Source organism: Schistocerca gregaria, chromosome 2 (genome assembly GCF_023897955.1).
Source record: "Schistocerca gregaria isolate iqSchGreg1 chromosome 2, iqSchGreg1.2, whole genome shotgun sequence".
Lineage (NCBI taxonomy): Eukaryota > Metazoa > Arthropoda > Insecta > Orthoptera > Acrididae > Schistocerca > Schistocerca gregaria.
In genome coordinates this window covers 376,415,324-376,431,159 of record NC_064921.1, presented here as the reverse complement: position 1 = coordinate 376,431,159, position 15,836 = coordinate 376,415,324, and the positions used below count along the sequence as shown (strand labels likewise).

The 15,836-nt window shown below is 38.6% G+C and overlaps 2 protein-coding genes across 11 annotated transcripts in view; one reads left to right on the top strand and one right to left on the bottom strand.

Annotated features, from left to right (window-relative positions):
- LOC126320215 (heterogeneous nuclear ribonucleoprotein R) overlaps nucleotides 1-15,836 on the bottom strand; it is a 243,340-nt gene that overhangs the window by 73,869 nt on the left and 153,635 nt on the right. The window lies entirely within an intron of this gene.
- The window catches only part of LOC126320199 (uncharacterized), a 57,597-nt gene that overhangs the window by 1,259 nt on the left and 40,502 nt on the right, over nucleotides 1-15,836 (top strand). Inside the window, exon 2 of the mRNA XM_049993761.1 lies at nucleotides 12,343-12,480. Within this exon, the coding sequence (XP_049849718.1) occupies nucleotides 12,343-12,480 (138 nt within the window). The remainder of the gene's footprint in view (nucleotides 1-12,342; nucleotides 12,481-15,836) is intronic.

Genomic DNA, 15,836 nt, shown 5'->3' with positions numbered 1-15,836 from the left:
GGCACCCTGTGCTTGGAATTGTTCCCCATTTAAGAAAAAAAAAAAAAAAAAAAAAAATTGTAAACTACAAAAGTGAAAAGTTTCAGTTTGCTCAGTGCTACTCAGGGAGTTCTAGAAGAATCATTGCTAATATCAATGCTGTTTATAACTTATCGAATACCTGGTTTAAAGCTAATACTTATTTATTAATTATGAAGAGATTATTAGGCCTAATATTATTTTCAGTTGATCCGATGTTGGCATCGACTGCACATCTGTTAAACTTGACAATATACACCTGGATTTGAAATCAGCTTGGAACAGTCTGGATTTGAAATCAGCTTGGAACAGTCAAGACCACAGTTGGGCCATAGTCTAGAGATGGCAGTTGGCAGCATGTGTGGGAGAGAGTGTGTGTGTGTGTGTGTGTGTGTGTGTGTGTGTGTGTGTGTGTGTGTGTGTGTGTGTGTGTGTGTGTGTGTGTAAACTGAACACTTGTTTATGAAAAACTTACATAGTTCGTGTTATGATTTCTTTCACTTTCATATGGGATACGGCATTCTTTTCTGAGATAATTCTTATACAAAAAATATATAATCTGTACAGGGTACCATAATACTGTAGTTTCTTCATTAATACTGAATTACAGGAAAATCAAGGCCGTTAGGTGCTTGTCTGAAATTTTCATAACCAAAATATCTTGTAGCCCTTATTACAAACTTAAATACACTATCAGTCCCATTTCTCTTTGTATGCAGTTACATCTTGCATATAAATGAAAACTGTGTGTCAGCATAATACTCTTCAAACATTAATCACAGATACATGTGTGGTTATTAATCTACTTAGGCTTTTTGATAAATTATATTCAGAACCACATCAACTCTCTTGTATGTGTCTTCATAAATTAAATTTAAAAATGTTTGAAATAAAAGGCTTTTTGTGCAGTTTTCTACATCTTTCATTGTCTTTCCCTTCTATTTTTCACCGACCCCTCCGACCTATGTTATGTAAATGCACTTAGCTTCTCACTCTTATTAACTCGTGCATGATGTTTTAGTAGTAATCTTGTGTCTTGCATATGACCCTCTCTTCCACCTTCAAGTTCTCAGGTTTTCAAATCTAAATCTCGTCCGTAACAGTCTTTCCTTCTCATCCCATACGGTAAGTCTCCCCTTGACCTGTGGTTCCGGTGACTTTCTCAAAATCTACCCCTTTTCCTAGACCTCTCCAGTCCTTTTCCTTCACACTTCTTCATTCCCCTTCAGCCCTTCTACATAAAGAAAGGGCCATTGGCTCCGAAAGCTTGCCAATCACAACTGAATTTATATGTGGTAAGAAGCACATGCTCCTGTCCAGTTGAGGTCACAACACGGAAACCATTTTAAAATCCACAATATGGTAATGCAGCATTCCCGAAAAAAAATTTGTGAGCTTGCTGAGGCAGTGTATAATATATTGCACAGAGAATTGGCTATTAAGAAGCTGTGTGCAAAGTGGGTGCCATGATTGGTCACTGTTGACCAAACACGCGTCGGGGTGTTTAATAGCAGTTCACAAGATTTTTTGCAATGATTTGTGACGGCTGATGAACCCATGCTTCACCTTTACACCCATTTGTCAACATGGCAGTAGAATAATGGACAAAGGCTGGTGAAAATGTACCAAACAAGCCGAAGGCCATTTCGTCAGACGGTAAGGTAATGGCTACTGCTTTTTAGTTTTTCCAAGCAATAATACTCATAGATTACTTGGAAAAGGGCAGAACCGTAACTGGACCGTATTATGCTTCAGTATTGGATCATCAGAAACTCGCGTTGGCTGAAAACATACCAGGTTTGGCACGCAAAAACGTGCTCTGTCATCAGCATAATACACCATTCCACACGTCAGTGATAACAATAGCAAAAGTGCATGAAATGGACTTTGAATAAGTTCCCCATCCAGTCTATTCACCAGACTGAGCCCCAGTGGTTTCTTTCTGGGGTACAATATCCCCAAGGTACTCTGCTCCCCCATTCAGATCCCATACAAGACTGGTATTCTATGGATCGAAGCATGGAATGTTAGATCCCCTATTCGAGTAGGTGGGTTAGAAAATTTAAATGGGGAAATGAGTAGGTTGAAGTTTGATATAGTGTGAATTAGTGAACTACAGTGGTAGGAAGAAGAGGACTTTCGGGCAGATCAGCAGCTATCAACACAAGTCATATAGGGGGAAAGGAAGATTAGGCCTAATAATGAATAGGAAAAAAGGAATTCGGATAAGTTACTATGAACAGCACAGCGAATGTATCATCGTAGCCAAGATAAACAAGAACTTAAATGCCACAGTAGTACAAATTGAGCGTCAGCTAGCTCTGCAGATGATGAAGAGATTGAAGGAATGCACAACGAGATAAAAGAAAACAATTAAGATGGTTACAGCAGATGAAAATTATTATGGTTTACTGGTATTTGATATTGGGAAAAGGTAGAGAAGGAAAGATAGCAGGAAACATGGCCTGAGGGAGGGAAAGAAATGCAGAAGTAAGACACCTGGTAGACTTTCGCACAGAGCATTATTTAACCACTGCTAACACTAAGATTAAGAATGATGAAAGAAAGTGTACACGTGGAATAGGCCTGAGGACACTGAAAGATTCTTTATTGTTTGATACCTGTAAGATGGAGGTTTCAAAATCAGATTTTAAACTTTAAGAAATTTATATGGCCAGATGTGGAGACTGACAAATTTTGTGGACTAAAACTGAAGAAATTGCAGAAAGATAGGAAATTAAGGAGGTGGGACCTGAGATTGAGGGTTTCAGAGGGAACATCAGGCAACATTAAACTGAAATGGGACAGGTCTATAATAGAAGACGAATGGGTAAATTTTGGAGACTGAAATACAGAAGGCAGCAGAGGATTACATAGGTGCAAAGACAAGGCCTAGTAGAAATCCCTGTATACCGAAAGGAGAAAACATAAAAATGCAACAAGCAGGTGAAAGGGAATACAGACATCCAAAAAATGACACTGACAGTATTATCTGTATGTGGTACCCCCTGTAAACTTGTCAGTACTGCAATACAACCATACTGCCGCTGACTCAGCCACTACAGCTGGCTCCATCCATCACTGCCCATTGGCACATTCACACCGTAGGCCTCTCCGACAGCTTCTCTTCTTCAGTTGCTCCGGCAGTTTCACTTCTTCAGTTGCTGTCTTTCTGCCTTCTGCAGTGCTCTTCGCTCTTTTCCAGCACCACATCTCAGAGTCCACTTCTTCATCTATTTACTCCAAGGATTAGAACTCAGATCGTCATATCCGCTCATTTGAAGGCCCACCGGTCTGCCTCCTGTGCTTTGCATCCATTTCTCGGGGTTCATTAGTTTCCTAATCAGTCACTGCTGACGTTCAGAAACCCTGTGCGGCACCTGCCATTTGTCAGGCCCTGTTCCCATCAGCCTCCAATGCCCAACGTTCTGTAGGTACTGTACTCCATGAGGTCATGTCACTTTGTCAGTGGGCCTGCACTCGTCTACATCCCACAGCCCTGTCTCACAGCCTCGTGCCCACTTCTGGCCTTGAACTTACAGGTAGTGCAGCATGGCCATACACTAACGTCTCAAGTACTTGCAGTGTTTTCAGGGAGAAGACCCTGCACGACAGACAGCTATCTGTTGGTCTCTGCCCAGTGACACCTCTTCGTGACACCCTCTCATGTAACTCCTGCAGCCTTCCCCACATTGCCCAGCACACCCTGTCCATATTGTTGCATCTGAGGAAGCTGTCTCTCCCAGCGGCCACTAGTGCCACCATTGGTGGTCACTGGCTTCTCCACACTAGAGCCACATTGCCTCACCTTCGAGACAACCCTCCTCCCCTCTGATCTTTAGGGTCTCAGGATGGCTCCAAGTATTGTATCTGTATACCTGTATGTTGTATATCCCGGAAAATAAGCTGTACCGAAATACAATCAGATTGCTGGCAGTGGTCTCACCACAACTTAACCACTGGTAACAAACACCAAATCAGCGAAAGATTACTTTCACTGCTGATAAACATAAAAAATTTTACCAGCAGTCTTACAGGAAGCTCCGCACAACACCCAGGTGCCAGGCAGCACCACAATTATAGAATTATTTTCCTACACCAGTCACGTGGCATGTAGAAAAGACCATGTAAGCTTTCACTGGGTGTGTATACAACTAGTTGCCCAACACATAGCCAGCCTGTTCCAACAGAGCTCCAGTCCTAGACATTAACTGTCTCTCTGAGCAGTTAGTCTGCAACTGCGTACAACCACAGCATTGCCGACCATAGTCTTGTGGGACTCTACCTGCAGCACACTTCCTAAAGTACCTCACTGTGTGCAGTTGCCACTTGCCACCATAGCCTCATTCAATTTAGCTTCTCTGTATGCTCCACGAGCCACTATGCTGCCACTGTGTGCAGGTGTCGTCAGCCATAGCCTTTTTGGATGCCACCTGCCATACTTTCTTCGAGCCACCTAGCTGTCACCAAGTGCAGCTACTGCTCGTCACTGACTGCTGCCTTGTTGAGACTTGTCCTTTATAAACACTGTGAGAAACTTCCTTTTTATGTGATAAAACTTAGCTGTGATAACTTCTTATGGGTGAGATGTAGTGTTACCCTAACAGCAGTTATTCTCGCTTTCTTGTTCTCAAGCAGTGACTCTTATTTGTGAAGAAAGGTTTCCATTTTACATGTTGGTAGTGTTTGATTTTCAATAGCATAATAAAAACCTGGTTCACTGCTACTGGGTGAATTGTAATTAAAGTGTGTTGTATCATTGCACCACAAGTAGAAAAGACAAGAAGTGTAAATGGCTAAACAGGAATAGCTAGAGTACAGATGCAAGACTGTAGAAGCATGCATAACTAGGGGCAAGAAAATGTCACAAAGAACAAAATTAAAGACACCTCTGGAGAAAAGAGAAGCAACTATATGAATGTAGAGATCTCAGCTGTCAAGCCAGTACCAAGCAAAGAAGAGAAAATTGAAAGGTGGGGGGAATATGGGATAGACAAAAAGGAATCAGTCAAACATTAGGTATATGATAAATCAATCAAATCTAAAGGCCGTACATTCAATTAAATACATAGGAATTACAATTACAAACAACTTAAGTTGGAAAGAACAAGCAGAAAATGTTGTGAGGAAGGTGAACCAGACTTTTGTTTTATTGGCAGAATACTTAGAAGATGCAACAGACCTGCTAAAGAGACTGCCTACACTACACTTGTCGATCCTTTTTTGGAGTACTGCTATGTGGTGTGGTATCCTTACCAGATAAGAATTAATAGAATGCATTGAAAAAGTTCAAAGAAGAGCGGCGCATTTTGTATTATCGGCAAATAGGGGAGAGTGTGTCATGGATGTGATACAAGATTTGGGGTAAATATCATTAAAACAAATGATTTTGTGTTGCGGGCAATCTTCTCACGAAATTTCAATCACCAAGTTTCTCCTCCGAAGCGTAAATATTTTGTTGGCGCTGACCTACTTAGGGAGATACAATCATCATAATAAAATAAAGTAAATTAGAGCTTGCACGGAAAGATATAGGTGTACATTTTTTCCGCACTCTGTTCGATATTGGAATAATAGAGAATTAGTCTGAAGCTGATTCAATAAACCCTCTGCCAAGCACTTATGTGTGATTTGTAGAGCAGCCATGTAAATGTCGATACAGATAGAAACACAGCAACCATAACGCATACCTTGCTTAATATGGTGTAGGTAAACCAATGGCATTTGAAACAGCTTCCATTCATCTTCGAATGGTTAAATACAGGTCCTGTATGGTTTTCAAGGGAATATCACATCATTCATCCTGCTGCAAAATAGTAATAAGTTCAGGTAATGGTGGGGAAGGTGGATAGCGATCATGCACCCTTCTCTCCAAAGTAGATCACAAAGTCTCAATAAGATTAAGATCTGGTGACTGATGGTCAGGATAGATGTCAGATTTCATCCCCATGCTTACAAAATCAGTCCTGGATGATGCAGACTGAGTGAACACTGGCCCTGTCATCATGTAGCACAGCATCACCACTGAGAACAAACATTGTTCCATGTGATGGACAAATGATCTCACAATTCATGGCAGTATTGCGATCTTCCAGACTAAACATGCGACCCATAGAATACCAAGGTTGCTACCCAAGTAATCACCGAACCCAGCTATGTTTCACTCTGAATGTAAACTTGGCTGTAAGTTTGAAACAGTGTGGAACAAGACTCATTCGACCAAATTACTTTCTTCCAGTGCTCCTCAGTCCAGTTTTTGTGGCTTTGGTGCCATTTTTTGCTGCTAGGGGAATTTGCATCACTGGTGGGTGGTTCTGGTGTTCCTGCTAGACCTGCAATTCCCTACTCGTGAAGCTCCCTTTATGTTATTTGGTGCCGACAGGGTTCATGAGTATAACATCCAGTTCTGCAGTGACTATTGTAGCTTTTGTGTTCTTAGTGTTCCATAACAAAGCTCTTTAATGACTGTCTGTCATAGTTGCTCAACACAAACTTTTGTCCACATTATGACTTAGGAGATGATGTTTTTCTGGTTTCCCTGTATGCGGTATATATCTTCAATGTGGTACCTCTTGAAACACCTAACACTTGTCCTACCTTGGTTATGGAAGCACACACTATATGAGCATCAACCATTTGCTTGTGTTCAAATTTACTTAGCTCCAACATAATGCCCTCACAACTAAATACAAAACTTTTCTGACTACCACTGACACTTGCAACATACTGATGGCATTGTGTCAGAGTAACTGAAAAACCTTGGTTGAGCTAGACATGACAAAATTATTTCATCTCCTGTGCAAGATGTATCAGACAGGCAAAATAGTCTCAGACTTTAGGAAGAATGTAATAATTCCAATTTCAAAGAAGGCAGGTGCTGACAAATGTTAATACTACCGAACAATCAGTTTATTAATTCATGTTTGCAAAATATTGACACAAATTATTTACAGAAGAATGAAAAAACTGGGTGGACGATAACCTTGGGGTTACACAGAAATGTAAGAATGACACAAATTATTTACAGAATGAAAAAAAAGAAAAAAAACTGAGCATAGGGTAATCTTGAGGTCACAGAGAAATGTAAGAATACACAAGACCCTACAACTTAGAAAAATTCTTGACACAGTGGACTGCATGTCACTCTTTGAAATTTTGAAGGTTGCAGAAATAAAATTCAGCAATCAAAAGGTTTTAGAAACTTAAACAGTGACCCAGACTGCAGTGATAAATAGTCAGAGGTGTGAAAGAAAAGCCGTAGTTGAAAAGTCAATGAGACGGTGTTGTAGCCCAAATCCAGTGTTCAGTATGTATATTGAGCAAGCTGTGGAGGAAACCAAGGACAATTCTGGAAGGGGATTTAAAGTTCAGGGGAAAGCAATAAAAAAAAACTTTACAGTTTGTCTGTGACGTAATTCCCTCTGAAATGGCTAAGAACTTGGAAGAGCAGTGGAACAAATAGAGTACTGTCTTGAAAAGAGATTATAAGGAGAACATTAATGAAAGTAAAACAATGTAATATAGTTGAATTAAATCAGCTGTCCTCAGGAAATTAGATTAGGAAATGAGACACTAAGAGTAGTGGATAATTTTTGTGTTTGGGCAGCAAAATAACTGAGGAGAGAGAGGAACTTGTTAATTTCTAATTCAAATTTTAGTGATAGGCAAAAACATCCAGAAAAGACTTCCTATCATGTAGCCTTGTATAGAACTGAAATGGACAAGAAGAAATAGAAACTTTTGAAATGTTGTGCTGTAGAAGAATGCTGAAGACGTGTGGATCCATCAAATAACAAATTAGGAGATACTGAATCGAATTGGGGAAAAAAGAAATTTATGTCACAAGTTGATTAAAATAAGAAATTTCTTAATAGAACACATACTGAGGCATCAAGGAATTGTCAGTTTGGTAATAGAAACTGGGAAGAAGTTTAAAATTTTAGAGGGAACCCAAGGCTTCAATATAGTTAGCAGTTTGAAATGGGTGTAGATGGTGGTAGTTATTCAAGATGATGAGAAGTAGATAAACTAGCAAGGAGAGCTGCAGCAAACCAGTTTCTGGACTGAAGACCACATCAACAATTACTGTGTAAAACATTAAGGTTTGATGAATATATCAGCTCAAGCAACAATTGTAATTTCCTTCACTCAGTGATAGTGTTGATAGTGAAGAATATATGCATGTGATCTCAGACCCATTTCCTGTTGAACTATGAATGTGTACCTAAAACATACTTCCATCACCTTCAATTTGACGCACATCCAGAATGCATGCATTGCCATTATAGCACATTTGTTAATACCTACTGTGAGACTAATAGCGCTAGTGATAAGTATATCATATTGTTACTAGACCCATTAAAAGAACTCAGGAGAGTAATGAGATAATGGTTTTAGTCATCTGTTTAGCACACTTACGAAATGAAAAAGAAAACCTGATTGCGTATTATATGTGTAATGAGAAGTCAGTAAAATTAATCTGAAAAGGAAAGCTGTCAGTTTAGATCATCTGATTTAGTATGCACCAGAGGCACTCTTATAGGTGTCAAGAGATCCCATGTAATGAGAAATGTTCATAGTTGACGTAAAAGTATTTCCTGATGTAATTGTGATAAAAAGTTCTGCTTTTGAGAGTTGTATCCGAGTTGGTTTCTTTGTGGGATCGGCAAAATTTAATTTATAGGAGTGGGTGGTAGTTTTGATAATTGGAGGAAGATTTGCTGCAGGAAATTTAGGTCAACTAAATGTACAGGCTCAAATACAAAGGGAACAGAACACTTTTTTTTTTTTTGTATCGGTTTTTGGAATGTAAGATGTGGTGACAGACTGATTTGTAGTGTGGTCAAGGCATGGATTAAGTTGGATAGTGTCAGTTTGGGTATGAGTCAGTGAAAGCAATTAATGTGAATATAAAATCTTAGGTGTGGTAACATGCTGATCTGTAAGATAGCCCAAGGTCTAGTTTAGATTGAGACGTTGAGCGTTGGTGTAGCAGTGTCAAATACTTCAAATAATTTGATAATTTTTCCTTAATATTTAGGCAGTTGTGGACACTCTTAGCTCATAAGGGCTACCTCTAATACAGATCTCTCAATATTTGCTAGAAGTGGCACACTCCTCTCCACAAGACACCTTAATTTTGTTTTTGTATGTTTTCAGATATGCACAAAATTATCCAAAATTTATTCATCCAAAATTTTATAAATGAAATGCTCAATTGTTTCATATGAGCTCTTGCTCAAAACTATAGTAAAGCTGTGCATTTTAAGTTGCACTGAAAAAAATTCAGTTTCTAACATTGGTGCCAAACAGTTGGTCCACCAGAAAGACAAGTGTAGCATTAAGCATTTCTAAAATAATGGCAAGAAAAACCAGAAAATTGAAAACTGGTGATAGTATTTTGGCTATGACAGGGGGCAAATGCATCAGATGCTGTAAAAAATTGTCATTGGGGTGGTATTTTTGTAAAGAATGAGGAATTTGGCAGACTGTCCAGGGATAAAAGACTACGTGATTGTTCTAATTGATGGGGGTAAAAGTTTAAAAGCAACAGTTTCTAAGCATTTTGAAAAAAAGTATTTGTTATTTATTGGAATAAGTTTGGTCCTGAAATTCTGTGCATTCAGACCTAAGTGGTGTATAGCTGTGGGTCATTGGGAATGCACTCTGAGTTTGTACCATTCATCAGAATTTAAAACTAATGCATTTTACAAAATAATTAAACAAGTTTTAATTGACATAACAATATGCAGTGCATGGTCACCAGGTTGCACACTTCATCAGTGTGACCTTTGTCAAGATAAAATGACATTGGACTCATATGTTCCTTAACATGATAAAATTAAACACCTGCAGCTATTTTTATATGACTACCAGTTTCAGTGACTTAGTACACCATCTTCAGGCCTTAGCTGACACTAGGGTGTGAACTCTGATTGTATATGCAATCCCATCAGTGACCAACGTCTATCATTTGGCTTCCTTAGAGTGATGTAACAATGCCATCAACTAGTTGCGGTTGCAGACATAACTTTGCTGTTACAGTATTCTACTGAAGCCAGTTCAGAGATATTGGCCACTGATGGAATTGTGTAAGGGATCAGAGTTCACCCCATTAAGCATCAACTATGGTCTAAATATGGTATATTGAGTCATTGAAACTGGTTTCCATAAAATTAAATAACTTCTAAATGATAGCTGCAGGTATTTCATAATGCAAGTGAACAGCCTAAGAGCCAGGCCATCAACACAAGAATGGATGTACAGCAATCATATTTTCCTGGCTTCTACAAAGATGTTGATCCAGAAGACGATGATGATGAGTAGTTCCTTCCCCATCTACAGTCTGTGGCTTCAGACAGATCATGTATCATAAGATCTGCCAGGTATCATTATAGTGAAATAATCCAAAAGAATTTTATTGAGATGGTTTATCACTTGATAATGAGCTCCTTCTTGTTGGAGCTTTCATGCTGAGGGTTTCATATATAACTTTACGAGTCACCACTTCCAGACATGATATCTTAAAACTGTGAAAGAGAACTTGAAGTGCGGTAAACTGATAGCTCTGCTATTCAGTTGCTCAGAATTCTGTGAAATGTTTTTGTTGAGAAAACTGTCAAACTATTGTGCATCCCATCATGATTGTTTTGTTCTAAGTGAAACAATATAATGTAATACTATACCAGTTCAAGTAATACTATACTAGTTCATGTTTTTAAGACAGAAATGGTCGCCTTCATGGAACAGTTACTAAACTGCAGAAAATTATGTACATCAGCAATGGATGTGCTCAAAGTACAGAAAAAATTGCCACCATCATGGAGATTTCATTTGCTACCAGGTTCTTTAAAGCTGTGTGTGATTGGGTTGGAGGACCTTTCAGATGACTAGTTAAAAGTGTTAACTTACAGTGCCCAAAAGAATATCAGATCTAACACCATTTGATTTTCACACAATTGTCACAAAAACATAACAAAAACGAAATTACTTTTTGTTGATAAGGCTTAGCTAGAACTGTCTAGGACGGGCCAAAACAAGAGAAAACCACCAGTTTGACACAACTTACTTGCAAAAAGTTCAAGTGAAACAAATTTTTGGAAGTTAGTTGCCAAATTCTCAGACTTATTAGAGAATCGACCAGAATTCTGAGCTTCAATTTTGCAGCCATGCCATTATATTTTCTTCATTTATGACTACAGGATATGAGTTGGCAGAATTTGTGAGAGTACATCCAAGGAACACAATGCTTTGATTATTTACATGCACCTTTGTGACCCTTAAGATTGTTTTACTGACTACCCACGAGGGATACTACCTGGGTCCTTGATCGACATATTCGTGAGAAGCTGCCAGTTCCTGAGGAATTACGTTTAGGCAGACATTAGTATTCCCCTGGTAGGAGCATTCAGAAAACTGGTGCAAAATTTAAACATTGCACCACTGAAAAATAGATGATTTTGTTTTATAGAATTCCAACTTGGGATCCATTAGGCAGCTGACTTGAGGTTTGGGAATATTAGCTAAGCAGCCCACTCAGAGAAGTAAACACTCGTGGTTGGACTTCACTGGTTGTCAAGCATAGCACATTGGTGATAGGGATACAATTTCTTTCAGAGGGGTAGTGTCAAAAACCACTGTGGATCAACACCAGTTAGTGTTCAATGAGAACTCCAGACTCAGTAGCAAATTCTCACTTTAAATAGACTTGGTTCAAGTTATTCATTAACCAAAAGTGAATTGTTAATCTCCAAGACAAGGATTGTAAAAGTGTACTTTGCCATTGTGATTACTTAGCAGAATAAGATTTCTCTTCCCTTCAGATTACATTGTACAGCACAGACCATATTATAAAATTGAGGTATCTTTTAGATGAAAGAAAACATTTAGTTTCCTATGCAAGTTGAAAGAATTGCATCACAGGTGATTTTTCTGAGCTGTAAGGTGTGAAAATTGCCTATGTTCTGGAGCAAAATATGCCTTCAGTTATCTCAAGAACCATCCACCCTGAATGCTTCGCAACTCCCATAAAGCAATGAAAAGAGAACGAATTTCCTAATGTATCCAGAAAGTTATTAGTTGATTGAAAGGTCACTGAAATTATTTCTTGAAACTTTTCCCCCATTCGGTTAATATAGTCACTCTAAGGGCCATCCCACATTTACAAAACTATTCCTTTAGCATGTTTACTAACAAAAGTGCTCTTGATTTTCATTCATGCAATTATTTTTTATGGGGCAAATGTATGTCTTCTTTTACATGTAGGTACATAGTGTAGGTACTGGCTACATGGTAATGAATGTGATTTGCTTTGCCTTTTTGAAGGGGTGACGACTTCAATGATCCGATACATTTGGAGCGGACATCTACACTCCGAACATTCATTGTGCAGGACTTAGGTGCTATCCCCAATGATAGTCTAAGTTTGGACTACACTTCTGAGTACTACAAGATCAATGAATGGTAAGCAAAACTTAATTTATTTTCTTTATTTCCACTTGTTCTTAAGAACAGTAATGAAGAATCACACTCCAATCATTTGAACATACAGTGCATTGTATAATTTAGAGATATTTATGCAATATTGAAATAAAATTTAGGATACTATGAAACCAAAAAGTAATAGTAAAAGTGAAAAATTAGTATTTAACAAGTATTGCCATTATAGTGAAAGACTAACAGTACAATGGATATAGGATAATTACCAGTCATACAGTGGAGCTGTTGAGTGGTGGATACGCACATAAGCAAGAACAAGAACATGGTAACTCAGATTACAATATGTAGTTTTTCTTCACAGTACATAGTTATAAATACAACTACAGTGTCTCCCACTGTAGCAGGACAGTCTTAATTGTGTATGTCTGTGCATGCAGGAGAAGATTATAAACTGAGATACCATGACCCAGTGTCTGTTTATGTGCACACCTGCCATTCAATACTTCCACAATACAGTGAGATATCACCTTTACTCATTTCATATTTTTGTATTCCACCCAGGATTTTCCACTATTGTATTAATGTTGCCACTACAAAGATGTTGTTTTATGGAAAGAAGGGCCCCCCCTCTCCCCTATTAATGATGCTATAACTTTGCCAGAATAGTTACTTTTTCATCTAATGGTAACACCACATTAGTTTTGTAGCTACTGCTGGATTCTACAGATTTTGTGTAATTGTAACTGTTAACCAGATTTTGTTTTGGTAGATGTTGATTATCAGTTGCAGTAGTATCTAAGTTAAACATTCTGCATCTAATTTTATCACTAAGTTAAACTTAATATGGTGGGGCATGTTATGTATGTGACATAAAACTTATTGTGAAACAAAAATGACAAATGAACAAGAGCAGAATTGGTAAGCATTTAGCAAAGCAACAGAATCCATTAGCTTTGACCAGTGATTATATTAACTGGTATATTGACTGGATGCCACTCAAGCACATGTATTTTTAACTATCAAAGTACCAGGACCCCAAGTTATCACCTTCCAAGCCAACCTAGATCTCAGGCGACACTACAGATTAGTCGGAAACCAAAGTCTCTATTTTGTGGTCAAAGAAGAACTGCTGAATCATTAACTTCGGTATACCTCAGATTTTCATTCCTTCCATTCAGTGTGATATATTGGTAACGGAAAAAGGACTAACATCTTGTTCTTCACAAACAACAGCACAGTAGAGGAGTTTGGAGGGGCCAGCTTATTTGAAATGGCATGAAAGAACCAAGAGGCTTGAAAAATCTCATAAAATTGTGCATGATGTTGAATGTGAGGATAACAAGAGAGTACATTTCTATAAATAAAGATGCAGTGCATGTGAAATAAGAAAACAAAGCACACTACTGGCCATTAAAATTGCTACACCAAGAAGAAGTGCAGATGATAAACGGGTATTCATTGGACAAATATATTATTCTAGAACTGACATGTGATTACATTTTCATGCAATTTGGGTGCATGGATCCTGAGAAATCAATACCCAGAACATATACCTCTGGCCGTAATAATGGCCTTGATACGTCTGGGGCATTGAGTCAACAGAGCTTGGATGGCGTGTACAGGTACAGCTGCCCATGCAGCTTCAACACGATACCACAGTTCATCAAGAGTAGTGACTGGCGTATTGTGACGAGCCAATTGCTCTGCCACGATTGACAAGATGTTTTCAATTGGTGAGAGATCTGGAGAATGTGCTAGCCAGGGCAGCAGTCGAACATTTCTGTATCCAGAAAGACCTGTATGGACCTGCAACATGCGGTTGTGCATTATCCTGATGAAATGTAGGGTTTCACAGGGATCGAATGAAGGGTAGAGCCACGGGTCGTAAAACATCTGAAATGTAACGTCCATGATGCTGCAAATGTCATTGAACTGTTCGTGCAGATGGTTGTTTAGCAAACGTTTCCATCTGTTGACTCGGGGATCGAGACGTGGCTGCACAATCTGTTACAGCCATGCGGATAAGATACCTGTCATCTCGACTGTTAGTGATATGAGGCCGTTGGGATCCAGCACGGCATTCCGTATTACCCTCCTGAACCCACCGATTCCACATTCTTCTAACAGTCATTGGATCTCGACCAACGCGAGCATCCATGTCGCGATATGATAAACCGCAATCGCGATAGGCTGCAATCCGACCTTTATCAAAGTCGGAAACGTGATGGTACGCATTTCTCCTCCTTACACGAGGCATCATGACGTTTCACCAGGCAACGCCAGTCAATTGCTGTTTGTGTATTAGAAATCGGTTGGAAACTTTCCTCATGTCAGCACGTTGTAGGTGTCACCACCAGCGGTGCCAGCCTTGTGGGAATGCTCTGAAAAGCTAATCATTTGCATATCACAGCATCTTTTTCCTGTTGGTTAAATTTCGCGTCTGTAGCACATCATCTTCGTGGTGTAGCTATGTTAATGGCCAGTAGTGTAGTATTCCATTTGAGACTGTGTGAACAATCACCTGAGATCGTTCTCAAGAGATACTGTTACAAACATTAACACAGAAAGTGAAACTAACCAATTTTGAGAAATGACAAAGTGTCTATAAATCACAGTGTAGATCGTTGAAAACTGTTTCCGTCAGTTGTGAATTGTATACAGCTCCTAAATCACTCTATGCAAGACGTTTTTCCACACTGTTGTATAACATTAATGCAGAAGGAGCATGTTGGACATTCTTTTCACCAACTGCTATGGTTGACCTTTGACAATATCTCACCCTACAGTCATTTTGTATTTGTGTTACATCTATAATGGACTTAACAGTCTTCCGCATTTATATATTTATCTTATTATTTGCTGACAAAAAGAATAAGAAGACGAAGTCTGTTTCTTTGTTTACCCCAAGGTCATTTAACATAACAGGCAAGCTGGAGCTGTGATAAAATATATGACTTACTTTAGGAAGAGCCATGTTCAAATTGTCGTATGGTCATGCTTTATATTCTTTGCCATTTTGTTAATTTATTCTTTACTCATCTTTAATCTTTTTAGTAACCCTTATGTGACTAAGATATGAAGGGCAATATTTAAGAAGGAAATTAGTAAACATTGGTAAACATAGTCCTTACTACTAACCAATTTAGAAATGACGCTTTTGGGTTTATACCAGTTGAAAATGTGTGTTAGGTTCCAAAGCTCTCACTAATTTATGTCAACTATACCATTGCTTAAATGTAATTTTCTTAAAAAGAAGACGGCTTTTACATATCTCATCAATTAGAACAATTACCAAAACTAGTTTATGAAGAAAACCATACCTCAGTTTTCAGAATGTGAATAAATGCTTTTTAAATTCTCGTAAGGGTCGTGGTGACACA